At 38.3% G+C, this 17,924-nt stretch overlaps 1 protein-coding gene across 12 annotated transcripts in view; it reads right to left on the reverse strand.

Annotated features, from left to right (window-relative positions):
- Nucleotides 1-17,924, reverse strand: part of SUGCT (succinyl-CoA:glutarate-CoA transferase) — a 348,238-nt gene that overhangs the window by 176,447 nt on the left and 153,867 nt on the right. The window contains exons 13-14 of one of the 12 annotated variants that reach the window (XR_004418449.2): nt 17,428-17,552; nt 15,852-16,291 (exon numbers count right to left, since the gene is read on the reverse strand). The exons of 9 other annotated variants lie outside the window; for them this stretch is intronic. Coding sequence is in view for 1 of the 3 variants with exons in the window: in XM_033064660.2 (XP_032920551.1) it covers nt 3,344-3,430 (87 nt within the window). In the remaining 2 variants the exon portion in view is untranslated. Of the gene's footprint in view, nt 1-2,657; nt 3,431-15,851; nt 16,566-17,427; nt 17,553-17,924 lie in introns of those variants that run through there. 2 more of the 12 variants (XR_004418448.2, XM_033064660.2) reach the window with 2 other exon arrangements.

Genomic DNA, 17,924 nt, shown 5'->3' on the forward strand with positions numbered 1-17,924 from the left:
CCAAAAGCCAGGATTTATCATCGATATCTATTGTAGAGGAAATTGCTCATTTACTTTGGTTATAAATTTTCTTTTTTTCCATCAGTACTTTACAGAGGAAATAAACTTGGGAATCAAATTATGTAAGACCATTATGTGCTTTCTGATCTAGATTTTGCACAAAATGAAAAGTAATCATTTTCATACTTCCTAAACATGTGTTTACTTCACAAAAAAATGAAAAAAAATTATAAGGAGAATGAGAAAAGACAGCTATTCAAAGCAAAACAAAACCAAAGCTAAAAAAGCACACCACACCAACTAGTCCCCTTTCTAGTGAATTTGAGAGGCCTTCACTTCAAGAAATTAGTGTCTTCTTCTCTGACACAAATTTTATATAATACTATAGTATTATGTAAACATATGAATAACTATGTAAGTATAAATTATAAAAACATACCACAGAGATGAAGTACTGTATCTATTTTCCAAAGAGAAAACTGTATTTCACAGAAGTTGTTCATCATAAAGAATAATATTATTGCATTCCAATTGTTCATAGTATTAGTTAACACATGGAAAAAACAGAGTGGAGACTAAGAATATTTTACCAGTGGTACCTGGTTAATGATATGAGCCAACCCTAGAATCATGTTTAGCATTTATTTTACATTTCCTCCCATCACAGCACAAAAATTTCTAAAGTTCAACACATCTTCAGTTAGCATCTCATCATAAATTAACTTCAATATGTTCTTTCTTATGTTAACTAACACATCTTTTTACCTTTTGGGATGCACTATTAAGTGAATTTCCTAATGTCAAACAGCACATCAACCTCAAAACTGAATCAGAATCCATAATATTCCTGTACAGATTTATGCTTACTCCCTCAGATACTACAGTCTCCTACACAGCATGCAGTAAAGGTATGTCTGCATGGTTAAGCTGGAAAATAAACCCCTCAAGAAAGGAAAAAAATAAGATAGCCAGGAGAAGAAAAGGGAGCAGGATGCAAACCCAGTGGAAGTTGGACTATGATTCAAAATGAGGTATGTTCCCCCTAAAAGAGTGTTACTGATAAAAACATTGCACAGACATATGTATTAGGATGTAAAATCCTGGTTATCATTTATGCATTTAAAATTATTAAACCATGCAGGCAAAAGGAGCAAATCAAAACTAGAACAAACAGGGCAACCCCCATGACACATCCTGATCGCGATGGATGAACAATGAATTGAATACTTCCAGCTGGACAGTAGCATCATCTCCACACTGTGTGATGTATTAGCAAAAAGCCAAGCAGAGGTTTCTCATTTCAGTCCAGAGTTAGACAGGCAACTCCACTCTTTGAGAAAGTGGTTTTCATAGGAAAGCAGATTTGAAAGTCTAAATTCAAATACAGTAAAAGAATAAAACAATATGTAAAAAAACAGTTCAAAATCAATCATTGCTTGACAGAGTTGTCACAACACACTCTCTCTTCATTTTCCTAATGACATGAACGAAGAACACAATTCTTTGCTGAATAGTTTTGATTCACTTGCATACTGCTTGCATTTTCTTTATCCAACAGAAAGGTATACTATAAAGCTGAGTGAGGCTTGGGTATTTTTATTCCCCAATCGCTCTTTCTGCCAATAGTTATGCTCTCTTGTTTTGCTTCAAGCTTCAGATGCAAGAAAACTAAAAAAAAAAGGCAAACCCCAAACTGAAGTCACCATGTTTTACTACATTTATTAACAATCAATCAGTGATACTTAGCACAATTCTAGTTCACAGCAGTTTAACCTTGCTAGATTAAATACTGGTCACACTGTAGAAAAAAATCCAAACACACCAGAACCAAACAAAACCAAAAAAAAACACACACTAGCATAGAAAATATTGAAATATCCTGTACCTTCCCAGTTTCTTTAAGCTGCAGAAAAAATTAAGCAATATTTTACCAGTTCTTACCCTGACTACCATACAACTGATGTAAAGCCAGTTCAGCTCCCCATTGCTTCAATTTCCAGTGCACAGGGATACTGATACTTATCTCTTCAGCAAAAAACATTTGAGATGTACTTACAAGAAATGCTAGGGAACAGATAAATTATAGAGTTGGTTATTTAATTTCAAAGTATATGCTTATATCAAACATAGGTGTAAAAGCAGTCAAGTGGGAAACTGTGAGCAAACATTTGATCACTAGAAAAATTAGTATGCTAAGTACTTTCAAACTTGGCCTTGAAATTTTCTACAGTAACTGCCCATATTTTTGGTTATTTAGCAAAACTGCACGGCTTCTCAATATGACTTCATCTTGGAAGCTTCAAAAATTTGGTTTCTGAGTTCACAACCATGACCAAGAAAAAGGTGTTCTTAAATTTAAGACTGACACAACTGCAGTACAGGGTAATTTTTTCTTCTATTTGTGGCATTTGTACATATCATGCTAGATACTGGAAAACAATCTGTGTCAAGCTCCTCAGAGGGGAAAGTGAAGTACAAACACCCCTTCTGTTCTCACCACCAGCTGGCACAGCTGCAATTCCCATGCAGTGTGTGTTATCCAATGGCACTGATCAACATCAGAAATTCCCTTGTCTTTTGATGTTTTTTAATAACTGTAATCTGAATACCAACTAGGCAAAGTAAATTGAAATATTACTTACTCTCTGCACGTCAAAAGCAGAAAAATGGTGGAGGGAGATGCATCTTTTTGCAACTGTGGATAAAACATTTCCTCTTACAAGAATAATATACTTTATTATCAGCATTTCAGTTTTTTAAATTTTTTTCTTCCAGTAGCAAGGATCTTAAGGGCAACATGTTGCCCACAAGGAGCATTTTCCCCAAAGCATCTTTTCTCTGAATGAGCCTGTCTTTTAATCTGCAACGCTGTGGTCTAATTTTGAGAAACAGGATGTTGTCAGCTCCTATTGACTTTAGCAAGGACTGCTAACCTATTTTCCTCAAACTAATTGTATTAGTTCATCTAATAAAACCATCATCTTTCCCTCTGAAGCTCATCTCTGAAAGTGCTCAGCCTCTTTCAGATGCCTATGAACTTCCTTAACTCAGTGGATATTTACAGGAACCTACCGCATGAATCTTCTAAACTTCAGGGACAAATATATATGAAGAGGTATTTCTACCAAGCACCTGGGACTGGTAACAGTTCACGTTTCCTCCTGCATACCTTAACTTTTTATTGATCTTTTTCTCCAGTTTTTCCAGAGATAGATAGTATAATCTTGGACAGACACTCAAATGGGACGCTTCCTGCAATATTCAGCTGTGTAGGAGAACATGTAAGGCTTCTACATCAAGTCTTACTCTTTCTGGAAAGATGACACAATAGTAATTTTTTTTTTTAAATTATCATGGCTTCATTAACACATTGTACATTCTTGTATTCAGCAGAAAAGGGAAAAAATTCTTCTCTAGCACCTGTCAAGTCCTAATAACAAAAGGAAAATAGAGAAATTTATTTTGATATATATGCAGATATGTAGACATATATAAACACACATATACATGTACACATAATATATATAAAAAGTAAACAGTAGTAATTGCTATTCCCAGGATAAACAGAGGGAAAAATGAAATATTAGAAGAAATAACTTCTCCACAAAGATGCCTTTCTATGGCTTTCACATTACCTAGATCCATCTGTCAAAGCATATTCTGCAATAGGTTGTGTAACTGACACTTCAGAAATTATGGCTCTGATTCAGGAAAGACTTAGTCCATCCGTCTCCAGTTAAACCCTTAAGTATTTTTAAGTACATGTTGAAAGTCCTGTTGAAGTTGTGGACTTGCCCAAGCAGTTTTCTTAAACAGAAATTGTTGACTTGAGTGAAGTTTATATGAACACATTTACTTTTGAGAATTAATGTCCCCCCTCATCTGAAAACAACACAAATAACACACAAGACTGGGGATCAGTCATGACAATACAGCAAGTGTCAGAGGAAACAGGAGATTTATCTTGATAATCTGCAACAAATGCCAAAAGTGGTAGACGCAGGACTTTAGATAAATGCAACAGAAATTAGAGAATGTTCAAGTACCCATGACTTCAGCCTCCAAAATGTGACACAGGGAGCGCATATCCATGGTGAAGCTCCCAGTGTACTTAACATATCTTTTCTTTAAACTATCTCAGGCAAAAATAGTACCTGACCAGGGTGTATGGTGTCTCTACAATTTGTTTGATTTAAGATAGAACTGATGTACACTGAAATTGTTAAATTGCTTCCTCAAAGCTGAAACCGAAGTATTAAGGAGTGAGTAAGCATTGAGTTGGCAGTGTCGGACTGTATTCTATATGACACCAATGTAAGGATCTATTATCACAGCAACATCTTTCACATTTAAAATTTACTACACTGCAGCAATAAAGATTCACAAATAACAAATTCAAAATGAAAAAAATGCTTGAGCTACCCTTTAGGCAAAATATAGGACATGTGAAGGAAAGGGAAAAGGTCACAGCAAAACATGGTCCATTACATGACTTCGAATCTTTGCCAAAAACTCTGTTTTAGATGGGAAGTCACAATACAAGTAGTGGACCTTAATTTTTTTAATATTGCAGCCTTTCACCTGCCCATTCCAAGGATGCCAGATTCAGCATGCTATTAAATCTGCAATGAAAAGCTCACAAGAGAGGAGAAAATGACAAAAATCCACATTTGTACCTGAAAAATTGATCTCTTCTTTAAAACCATAAGTATAGTTAGCTTGCATTTATTAAAAAAAAAATCTAAATTTGAAAAGCACAGGTTTGTCCTCTGCCTCTTTATTCCGACAACCAAAAAAATCCCCCCAAAACCCCCAAAATAAATTGAACTATATGCAAACCCATTTCATGGATTTACTTTTGGTCAAATATGAATCAGCTTCAGTGTTTGTAAAAGAAAGGAAGCTTCCTTCATTCAACAACTTCCAAAATTCTGTGAATGAAATCTTAGCAGTCATCAATGTGAATTCTTAGTTTTGAAATATACTACTAAGACAGTTCCCAGTTAGCAATTAGCAACATCATATGTAGTGGTAGATGCAAATTAAAAACAAAGAAATTACCAAGACTGATGTAACAGTACAAACATCTAGACTAGAAGAAAGGCTATGCTTCCTTTCACAGGCATTTTGTCATTTCAATCTATATGCACATCTGTAGGCTACATGCTGCTCATGGCAGCAGCAGGAAAAGAATATTATCAGCAGGAAAGGAATATGATCAGTCATCTTTGAACAGGTTACCTCAGAAACAAATTCAGGGGAAAAAGCTGAGGCAGAATTCTTCACTTAAAAAGATGTAGTTTACATTTTGATTCACACCTGGTCTACTCCAAATATGCTCAAGGTGGAACCAAACAATACTTTCTCCCTTTGTTTTTATCTTCTACATGATAGAGGGTCAAGAATGACAAAGTTAGCTAAAACCACAGAAAGTGGAAATAATATCCAGGCCCCAGCTCCAATGTCCCACAGGAATCTAACAATGATTAGAATAGGGCTATGCTTTGCTGCTCTGCAATTGGAAGGCTCCAGGCACAGCAGTAGAAAGGTTGTAAGAAGACAAAGGAGAAATAGGACTTAATTTCTGCCAGTCAATATACCCTCTTATGGAAATTCTTCTAAGAGAGAGTGGGTAAGGCATCAACAGAAGGACTCTCGGTACCCTCATGATTCAATATGATAAAACATCTCCTACCAAGTACAGTAATTCTCTCAACTTTCATTTCCCAGTGCCATACTCTGTATGACCAGTCCAGCTAAAGCTGGTCTCTTTGTACTGGAACAGCACGGTGCAAGGGGTGAGGGCTGCAATTTTGTCATTATGAACCCTGAGTAAGGGCTATATTAAAAGACCAACATCACTACAAAAAATTTTACTGTAGCTCTTTCGTGCCAGTTTCATGATGCAAATGTACGTTTTGAACTTTGCTGCCAGGGGAAAGAAGAGAAAATTAATTTGTAAACAGCTACATTTTCCAATTCATCTACCCACCAGCTCGTTCACCATGGCTGGCTCTGTTACAGCAGTCATCACTTTACACTCACTGGGAGTATGCCTAAACTTACACATGCACACACATGTTTGAATGCATACACACACACTAAAGTTATAATACATGTGTAAATTTCATTCTATATTTATTCATTTTCTGTAAGCACCATTGCTAATGGAAAATAGACCATGTCTCCTTCTTAAGGGAATGATTAGTACCACATGTTTCACTGACTCTTATGTTGAAGCCCTTGCCGATATTTTTGAAACCAAATTACTAACAGCATACTAAACTTATTTCCCTGGTGAAAACCACTGGCTACTAACTTAGTGAATATGAATACATTTGTCCCTAAACATGCAAGTAATCATCATACAAAGCCAGAGGCCTAAAATGAATAGGTATGGGGCAGATGAGAGCAAGGTTCATATGCAATAGTAACATGACTTTGTTTATCTGAGAAACTCAGTATTACATCACTTTTCCTAAAGAGAATATAAACAGGACATTTTTGAAGAAACAGTTACTTAATGTGCAACTTGTCACCACTATCAGCTTTAACATAATAAAATACATGTGGAAAATCCCTTGAAGCAAACCTTCTGCAAAGCAGATTCTTCCCTAGTCTGGGTCGGAGGGTGTGTATGTCTATGAAGGAAATGCTATCTCTCTCTCTTTCACACACCCACTCAGTGTAGGTCATACAGCAGAGCTCACTGTTGTGATGTTTCTGCTGTATGCGTGGCATCAGCTCCTTGAGGTAAAGAAATCACCATTGTTTCTTGGGGACCATCTGTGCCTTGTAAAGGAAACCAACAAATCACACTTCAACATATTAAATAGCAGCACTCATTGAGATTTCAGCCAAAGACCTCTAAAGTGTTTGGCAGACAGTGAATAAAGCATGTTTCAGCAAGGTAAATATTACTCTTCCATATTTTGTAAGTATGGAAAACATAGCACTACCTAGCTGAATAATTTAACCAAGGTCACTGAAAAAAACATAGAGTGACAAACACAATCAGCCTCCAGACTCTACTTTTGGAACCACCAGACTTCAATTATTATGTTTAGATGGAAGTTTGCAGCATCTGATCTGGAAAGGTATGAAGCATTTCTGGGGGATAAAGCCCTGCATTTTTCGTTGATTCAATGTGCAATATTGGTACTAATATGCCAAGAGTGGGAAAGCCAGAGCAGTTTGCTCCAGATTTCATTTTAAGAGGATAAATGGATTTTTCTAGTAAATGCATCATGACACTCCTCCAGCTCCTGGGTAATTGCTGTGTAGAACACTGAAGAATCCTTCATGGGCTAATCACATTTTCTATAGCTAAAGCAAACTTCAGCCTAGCCTGATTAAAACCGCCTAGCACAGCTCTGTCAAGATTTTGACAGCACCACTTTTATGCAATACCTTCGGCCTGTGAGCAAAGGTTGATAATTTTTTCAAATTCTGAGATGCAGAAGTACTAAAATTAATGAGCAGGTAACCATTCTACTCTTATTTTCATAGCCTTAAAATCAGAGCTCTGAATAAAGAATACTATCTTAAAGCCACTCTGGTATTTAATCCCTTAAGGCATCACAAATCTTGAAAATGTTGAAATTATTCTGAGCCACTCTAATTGTTCTCAAAGGTTATGACAGAAATAATCTGTTCCATTTCTTTATTTAAAAATTATATAGCTGAATAATAAAGCAATAGAGAAAACAGATGAGGAGATATACAGACATAAATTTTCCATTTACAAACAGCAAATAAGTAATTTAACACAATTACAAAACTGTTGTTGCAGAGTTGACATTTATTATACACTAGAATCTCTCACAACATCACAGGCAAAAGAATTATAGGTGAGCAGCAGCAATGGGTTAATAAAAGATAGCATGCTGTTAGATAAAGCTTTTACAGGTTTGCATCTGAAAGTCATAACATAACCTTTTATTTCATGTGTCACTGTGACAGAAGGTTTTCAAGGCACAGTTCTTGAAATTGCAAGATGTTAAACAGATGTACTGTACAGCCTTCCAGATTTAAATCATGAGAACTGCATTTGCAGCCTGTGTGTTGTATCTCCATTTTTTTCCCTTATCAGCCCTAGATGCTTTAAATAAAACCGTCTGGTTTATGCCCTCTTTATTTTTTCTTTAACATTTTTCCTAATACAGTGGACCCTAAAAATAATTTCTTCCCTCTTTTTTTCTTTTAATTTCTTCAGACTTTAAAAAAAACATTCAGAATTATATCTCTTGGGCAGGGAAATGTCTTTCTCCTTGTTCTGCAGGTGCTGGCAAACTGATCCAATTTCTTAGTGTAAAAAAAAATCATCCACTGCAGAAAAAGGCAGAAGTGATACCAGTAAAAAGAAGAAAAAAAAGAAAGAAAATAAAAGCAGACCTGCTGAAATTGCAGCTTGAACATGCCTTTAAACTACTGAAATATTGACAGTCCTCTACCATCTCCGTTTTAATTGTTGTTTGCACTCTAAAAATCCTCTTATTAAGAAATGTTTTCATAGCCATACAATTTAGCTTTCATGCTTACTCAGAAGCCACTACTTGTGTCTTTGAAAAAAATGAATGCAATCTTATTTTAAATAAATCATTAGTATATCATAGCAGACCTCTGGTAGTCTTCTGCTCCAGTTTCCGTGTAAAGCATAGAGTGTTCAGGGTCTTATTCAGGTACATATTGACTATCTCTAAGGATGAGGATTTCACAGCATGTCTGATATAAAACTTAACTAAAACCACTGCAAAACTTTTCTTCCTTATATCTGATCAGAATTTTCTTTGCTGCAACTTATGCCCATTGCCTGTTATCATGTCAACATGCACTTCTATGGTGCTATGATTTACTTATTTTGTTCAACAAGGAATTAGTATTTCTCAGAAGGGCACACTGTTGACCCTTGTTCAGCTTGATGTCTACAAAGATCTTTGTGTCTTTATATGCAAATCTACAATGTATCCAGTCAATCCCTAGGCTGTAACGTTGCTTGAGGCTTTTCTGTTTCAGGTGCAGGATCGCATATTCGCTTTTCTTGGACTTCGTGTGGTTCCTACTAGACCACTTGTCCAGCCTGTGAAAGTCCCTCTGAACAGCAGCTACACTCCAGCATATCAACTTCTCTTCTCAGTTTGGTGTCACTTGCAAACATGCTGAGGTTCCCTCAGTCCCCTGTCCAAGTCATTAATGAGTTTAAACAATATTGGCCCCAGTAAGGACTCCAGGGAAACAGACATTATTTTACATACCATTGGGTTTACAAAGGTTGAACTCACAAACTACATTGTATGATCCATGCAACACTGCATGAAATAAAAGAAGTTTCCAATTAATAAAAATATGTAAATTCACCAAATTAGACAAATAATTTTGTGCTAGTGAGCATAGTACAATGGCTAGAATTTTTAACTATATTATAATGGCATTTACGCATTTTTGCATTGATGCATATCCTTTAATTAACATTGCTGGTATTGTTCCTAGGTATTCAGTGCTACAGAGAAATGTAGCATGTAAATGAATGGTGGGAGTACACCCCTTGATATAAAGAATTTTTAAAATCTCAGTAAAATACACTAGAAAAATATGACTGTAGTGTATCAGCTACCACATCATAGAATTGAGTGCAACTAGGTATTAAAATTGCAATTTACTGAAAAAGATAGGCAATATATATACTTACAGATACACATATCTATAAAAAGGCCCAATGAATTTGCACTGCAAATAGCAGCAACAGCAACACACAGTATTTCCAGTAGGGGGAAAGAGACTACGCATATAGGGATGAACATCACAGCAAACAATTCTGAAAAAAAGGCAACCCAGCAACACCACCTAGCTTTTCATCCATGCAGAACACAGGCAAACCATTTGAGGTAGGTGGTCACAACAGAAACAAAAAAAAGGAAAATCTTTTATGGAGGAAAAATGTAGGAAATTCAATAATGAAATGGAAACTATTAAACACTGTAAAGTGTAGACTACTACAACTACTACAGTGTAAAAAAAAAAAAAAGCATGAATAATCACACTGCTGTGAATGCAACATTTCATGAGAAGCATGCGGGTTGATGGATTGGGGTCAAAAATGCTCAGCACCTTTTAGATTTAACTCCCTGGAGCTGTTTGAGTTTAGGAAAAGGCCAAAATAAGTGCAAGCAGGTGAAGATTCCATCTTGTTCTGAAAAGAGCATATATAATTTTTTTTCTATTGTAGCCATCTCTTTCTTGACACTTATTTTATTTTGCAACAAGAAAATACAATCCAAAGCCCCACTATGCTAAACTGCTCATAGAACACTCCTTGCAGAAATGACTGATTCTCAGGTGTTTAAAAGCAAGAGAATGCACAAATCAGCACTCAACTGTTGCCACTGTATGCAAAGCTGTGAAGTTTGCCACACTTTAAAGCTGGAGCTTCAAATTATCAGCTTACTGGAGAAAACCAACTTCACCCAATCTATGAAGAACCTTCTGCCTAAAAATGAATATAGATGAAATAAAGGCATTCCTATTCTGCCTTCTGCTGTTACTTATCATTACACTTATCTTGATTTGTGGCAGTATAAAACAGCACCAATTTTAAATAAACAAAAGTGTTTTCAAATGTGCAAGACATTTACAGTAATTTCACAAATACAAGCTGCACTGTTTTGACCAAAATTTTGCTCCCATACCAGGAATGCGGCTAATATTCAGGTGCGGTCAATATGTGAATAATTTTCTGACATTTTCAACCCTGGGAGTGCAAACCAAGTCAGTGCAAACTGCAAAGTCGAGCTCCTGCCAGTAAAACCCTGCATTTATGTGGTTGTTACAAATTGATACTCTGTTGTGCGGTGGGTGGAGCTGCTCCGTGCAGGCAGCACAGGGGGTGGGGAAGGCGGGGCAGCTCTCTCCTGCTGGCCCCGCGGCTCAGAGGAGGCAGGGGCAGCTCTCTCCTACTGGCCCCGCGGCTCGGAGGAGGCAGGGGCAGCTCTCTCCTGCTGGCCCCACGGCTCGGGGGAAGCAGGGGCTGTCTCCTGCTGGCCCCGCGGCTCGGAGGGAGGCAGGGGCGGCTCTCTCCTGCTGGCCCTGCGGCTCGGGGGAAGCAGGGGCTCTCCCCTGCTGGCCCCATGGCTCGGGGGGAGGCAGGGGCAGCTCTCTCCTGCTTAGCCCTGCAGCTCGGGGGAAGCAGGGGCTCTCTCCTGCTTGGCCCCACGGCTTGGGGGAAGGCGGGGCAGCTTTCTCCACTTGGCCCCGTGGCTCGGGGGGCTCCCGTCCCCGCGTGCCGCCGCCGCAGGAGCAGGCAGGCTACATCCCCAGCTCCCATGGCCGTCGCAGGTGCCGGCGGGCTCTGTGCCCCCCTGCCGCCGCGGGGCAGCGCTGGGCCGTGGTGACCGAGCCCAGCGGTGGCGGCGGCCGGCCCCGAGCATCCCCGCCGAGCGGCAGCGCCGAGCTGGGCCACCCCGCCCTGTCGGCAGCCCTGAGCCCTCATGGCCCAAGCCGAGGCAGTAAACCCCGCCCTGCCACGGTTCTGTTACTAATTGGCAACTTTGTTGCACATGGTCCTCGCTGTGAACACAGAGCAGCTTATACTCGGGTGCGGCTTATTTACGGACAAAAAACAAAATGTTTGCCAACACCCGGCGATGTGGCTTATACTCAGTGCGGCTTGTATTCGTGAATTTACTGTAACTGAGTTTAAGTCAGCTGTTCCAAAAGCATGTATTACTTCCACAATACAAAAAGTGCATTATGAAGTTGGATTTTCCAGCCAAAGTTCAAATTTTCCCTAAAGATTTGTATTTTAAAAGTAACATTTTACTGAAAAATCCAGAATTTATCATAAACGTTCCAAAGAATATGGAAATTCAGAATGCTCATAAATATATTTGGGGCAATAAGTCACCTAGTTTTATTAAAAAGATGAACATTACATTTGGCATGATGTTACTTTTAAAGTTTCTAAATACAAGAGCCAGGTGAATAATTGATAACCAACCTCAGATCTCCTCAATACGAAGAAAATTATCTAGATTGTATGAGATGCATGAGATATTCTAATTGAACTAAAGACAACCACTATATATACCATTTATATTATCTATGCCGCGAACTACTTCCTGAATCCTTTGACAGACGCTCTTCCTGCTACACTTATCTAAAGTATTGCTGGGGATCTTGCAGTTTTCAGCTAGGCAGCTCACTGGATCAGAAAAATAGATTACTTGGATTAATTTAACCTCAGTATGACATCATTCCTCTTTAAGAGAAAAAGAAATCCCATCTTAACGGTACCACAATCATAATATCATGAATATCATGACATTTATGCCAGTGAACATCCTTCAGATCTCACTTTTGATCCAGGATACAGTATACTAAAAATAACTTGATTGTCTCCTTGCTACTTTAGTTGTATTTAAACTTCTGACAATATTTAAAATTATTTCATTAATTTTATATAAATTGCAAATAATTTTATCTCTCGCAGAACCATACTTCTAGTGATTGATTCACCAAAAAGTTAGTCCTATTCTATTTAGCATAATTGTTGTCTGAAGAAAAAAAACAAAACAAACAAACAAACAAAAAAAAAACCACAAAAAGAGGGGAGGTGGGGAGGGGAGGAGGAACCCAACCACCTGCTTTTAAGCTATGTTTTCCTAACAGGAGCAACAGTCAGGCCATAAGTTTTTAGAAAAAGCAGTAAAGAAATGTTTATCTGTCAAATACTCCTCTGCTAGGAAAAGTGCATATCAGCATGAGGTTACACACATTTGGAAAAATCCTTTGCTTTGGTAACAGAAAACATTGTTAGGTCAGCAAATATGCTTAGTCTTTTATTCTCCTGAGAACAGCTGCAATGACTCCAATATAGGGACTGAGAAGGAGAATTTCACTGTTTAACTCAACCAACTAAAACATGCAGGCACTAAACAGAGAAAATGTGATGGATATTATCAGCTACTGCAATCTTTCTACACACTTTTATTACTGTCTGTAACCTCTCTGGAGACTTTGAGCAAATCCTAAAATTAAACATGAAACAGGAATTTGGGGCACAATACCTTTGAGGAGATCATAACTTACTTCATAAGCACAATTAAGAAGAGGAGGTTTTCTAAGAACAAATCTCACATTATCCCCCTTCATCATTTCTAATCCAGTTAAATCAAGCTGCAGTGTATTTTACATGCAATTTTTGACTCAGAACTTCATAAAATGGGATGTCTTGTTAAGTAACCACACAGAGCAGCAGGTAAGAGTCCTCTGCATCAGGACTATGTTCTCTTATTCCATAACTGGCAAAATAATTCCTAATTACACTATATACATACAAATATCAAGCCTTTTATTGCTACATATAGATTTGATACTTTGGTATAACATCTATTTATTCCCGTTTAATTGGAAAATGTGTACAAAAAGCAGTAAAAAACATTCCTGACACCAATCTAGGAAAAATACCTTTATTACAAAAACATAAAGTCTGTTTAAGAATTCTGTTACTTCTGTTGTGATCTGCTGAGAAGTCAAGACTGAGAAATTAGCACTAAATTCTCCACACCCCCTCTAGTAAAGTAGCAGCCTCTATAAGCAAATTTGTGGTAGAATGTTAAATATTCATGTTGAGGTTTCTTTTCAGCCACCCAAAGGTTGGCCTACCTACTGGAAGTTTCATCAGAAATAAAGGAAACAGTGAATTAAACTAAACACACTGGCTGTCTAATGTAATTTGTTGTCGTTTCAACATCCACATGGCTCGTGCACTAATTTTCAATTTAGGACATAGTCAAATATAAACCATATTCATACTTAAATAAACACTTTTTTTTCAGTTTCACCCATCATCCCACTGAGTTCTGAGGTTATTTAGATGGTCAGTTAAACAGCTAAATCAATTAAGATTGCTGCACTGGCTTTTGCTCCTTTGATTTGACAAAGGCCAAACTGATGGAAAAGCAATAATCTCAAAGAGAATACAACTACAGTGTGAGGAGTGCATCTGTCCTTCCTTTTCAAGCAGCAGAAGGTTTGTATCTACAGAATTTGGTGGGTTCAAAACAAAAATTCACTTAAAACCGCCAAGAAGTTTGGAGAAAGTGTTTTGTATTGTGAAATCACAGTGACACTTCCTTCTACACCCTCTCCTAGATGACTTGTGAAGATATAAACTATCTCCACGTGCTTTCATTTGATGCTTATTTTTCCATCACTCATCTAAAAAGTGAAGTAAAACATACACAGTGAGAATGAATGCATTTGCATTTTTCTCTAAAATAGGAAATATGCATGGATTGAAGTCTTGCAGAAGAGAAAACATGTCACAAGAACCCATAATTTGCTTTTATTTTTATAAACCTGCTTCCAAAAAAGGATAAAGTTAGACATCTACTTGATTAGCAATTGTCCAGTCTTGCTGCGCCTTTAATTTCAATTACAATAGCTGTTTGGCTGAGAATCATTTTCATTTTTTTTTTAGATTCTGGAAGGGTATATTCAGAGGATAAAGACATGAAAGCATGTTACTGAAATTTCCAAATATTTTGAAATTTCACTGTGGAGACACTAAATGTCACCTTCTTTTAATAACACAAATTTATAACTGACACTAATTTTAGCAGTGTATTTACTGAAGTTAGGCCTTAAGACAAAAAAAAGGCAATTAAAGAAATATCAGTCTATATCAAGGATATACATATTGTTTCAAAACACATGACTTTAGAAATACTCAAGTATGCATTCCCATTTTGCGCTCTAAAAATAAGAATGTGCAACATCAAAAAAATCCAACAGGTTCTTACAATAAATAGGGCTTGCCATGCAAAGTATAACTCTTTTCAAATGTAACAGTTTATGGTGGAGAGTAAGCAATACAAAATACTGTATCAACAGAACTTCAGTTCCCTCTAAAATACACCATGCAATAGGCTAAGTTGGGTATACATGCTACATCCAAAAAATACATATTATACATACAGTTAATACTAAATCTGAAACTTATGTGTAAGTTCACAAAGTAAATGTTAAAAACAAGGAGTCAATAATTAGAAAAAAATACCTAAAGATGAAAAGCAATGCCGTGAAAGTAGTACAAAAGCCTTCATGTTTTGTCAACATGTCTTGGTATCAGAGTACAGTAATTTCATGACTATAAGGTGCACCCTTTTGACTAAAATTTTCCCTCGAACCCGGAAGTGCGCCTTATAGTCCGGTGCGCCTTATCTGATGTACAAAGCGGTGAAATTTGCAAAACCGGAAGTGTGAGCTGTGAGCCGTGGTGGGAGCCGGAAGTGCCACGGCAGCCAGCTGGGGGCGGGCCTGGAGGCCCACGGCACTGCCCCTGCCGGGTGGAGGCGGGCCAGGCGGCCCAAGGCACCGCCCCTCTTGGGTCCAGGCAGTCCCGGGGCCCCATGGCTGCCGGTTGAATGTAGGCTAGGGGGCCCACGGCACCTGCCTTCCCGGGTCCAGGCAGTCCCGGGAGCCCATGGCTGCCAGGTGAATGTGGGCTAGGGGCCCCGCGGCACCCCCCTTCCCGGGTGGAGGCAGTCCCGGGAGCCCATGGCTGCCGTGTGAATGTGGGCTAGGGAGCCCGCGGCACCCCCACTCCTGGGTCCAGGCAGTCCCGGGAGCCCATGGCTGCCGGCTCCAGGGTGGCCCGGTGGCTCGCGGCACCGCCCCTGCCGGGTGGAGCCAGACCCAGGGGCCAATGGCTGCCGGGTTGAGGTGGGGCCTCGGTCAGCAACCGCACGGGGTGAGCTAGGGGCGGAGCCTCGCTGCAAAAAAAAAGTGTGCCTTATAGTCCGGTGCGCCTTATCTGATCTACAAAGTTGCGAATTTTGCCGAATCCGGGGGGGTGCGCCTTATAGTCTGGTGCACCTTATAGTCGTGAAATTACTGTATACAGAAGAATCAAAAATAGGCAGTTTAATTTGCTACTGCATGGAAGAAAACACGTATCCAAAACCAGTTTAGTAAAGTCATGGAAATATGGGGTATTCCTGTGTTTTAAATCTAAGGGACCATAACAACATCGGAATTGGCGAGGAAAAGAGGGAAATAGTGTTTGCACATTCAAGTGTCAGTATATATTCTTCTCATTTCACAGTTTTCCAGGGGAATTGGGAAAAAGAGGGAGAAATTTACAAAATCTGTTACTACCTAACTGCTTTAAAGAGTTTCTCAAACTCAAAGCCTGTATCTTGATGACTGGCACAGAGACTGTTTTAGAGAAACAGGTGTCTTGAGCGTCACAGGACAGAATAGAGAAATCCCAACTTCTTTCTCATTTGTGAACCTGTGGAAATACAGTATCAGGAAGAACAAGAACGGCATTTCTGTTCATGTCTGCTTTGGGTGTGACTTGAGGACTGCAGGAAAATGCATTACAGTTGCCTGTTCTATGCCAAGAGAGCATCAGACTAAGACTATATTTAGGAGAAGCTTCTCTCCAAAATCCAGCTCAGGGAAACACCAAGCAATCCCTCAAAATGGCCCTTGCAGGTTTGTAGCCCGACTCTCAAAACTCTGATCCATACAGCTCGTCACAGAAGAATATAATGTTTGCAACACTGGTAGAAAAAGATGAGAGAGTAACTCAGCAGTGTGTGTTTGCTTTTAAAGATGATTTTTTTCACTTAATATTTTTTTCTTAGAAATTAAACTGGGATCCATAGTGTAAATAAAATCTGCTTGGCATCTCAATTTATTCTTTTGTCTCTTACCATTTGCAAACTTGGCTTCAAATTCCCAGTTTCTGTCTTTTTCTTCTCTCACATGTGAATCAGGATCTCATATTTAATACTACCATTAATCACCTTTACTACACTACCTTCACATTGCGGTGACCTTTCATGTAATTTCATTTTAATTTTCTTATTCTGTGAGCTATGAGGAGTTTCAGGTGTCATCCTAAACTATTAAAATTCAGCTGGGTCCTTCCAAAGTTCTGTCAGTAAATCTAATCAAAATCAGCTTTTTGTTGTTTAGAGTTTTTCAATTAACAATAAATCTAGATTGTTTCTCAGGACTTAAAAAAAAGTTTTTAAGAACATCCCAGACCAACGATATTATATTTAATTATATTATATGTAATTCAACAGAAGTTTTATGCTTAAAACATATACCACAAAATTACACAATTTTTGACTTAAATTGTTACAATTAAATGCTATGGTTGCTAACTAGCCAATTGAAATTGTGTGAAGAAAATTTCAGCATGTGGCTGGCTGCTCTGAGTGTTGACATCTGAATGCTATAGGCAGTTTTAAACTTAGAATGAGTTCCTTAAAACAATGATTATGTTTCTGACCTCACTGGCCATGCACAGTGAGGAAACGCTTCCTCATAAACTGTCTACTTGAATCATAATAGAAACCTACATGAAACCACTCAGAGATGAGAAAGAAAATGGCAATGACAGAGAAAGCTTACCTGACTAATTGATGTCTTTTTGTGGTGGTTGAAAGTCTGTATCTTCAAATACCCACTCCTACTCAGCCTACACACTTGTCTTCTCATGGCTCAGATAGTTCTCCTTGTTAGTAAGAGACATAAAACTGAAACGGTACATTTTCTTTAAATGTTATTGCATAACTACAGTGCAAAATAAACATGTCAGCATCTCATCTGAAAATATCAAATTTCTTTTTCCAGCAGTGAGTGGGACTCCAAGATGAACTTAGGCTAATGTGTGCAGGAAATCTTGTAATTTCAGGATGACAGGCCAGGGTCATGGCTTGAGCTAAGATTTTTAAATCAAGGTCAGCACTCAGGTAAAGCAACCAAAGACCAAATTACAAATAAAGCCTAATTTGCACAGCTTCTGCAGTTTCAGCACAGTTTCTGTTGTTGTCATTGAATTCTCCATTTTATTTTCTTCTTTGCCGGAATACATGTATCATCATTTGTAGCTACAATAATTTGAGAAA

This window comes from Catharus ustulatus, chromosome 1, assembly GCF_009819885.2.
Source record: "Catharus ustulatus isolate bCatUst1 chromosome 1, bCatUst1.pri.v2, whole genome shotgun sequence".
Lineage (NCBI taxonomy): Eukaryota > Metazoa > Chordata > Aves > Passeriformes > Turdidae > Catharus > Catharus ustulatus.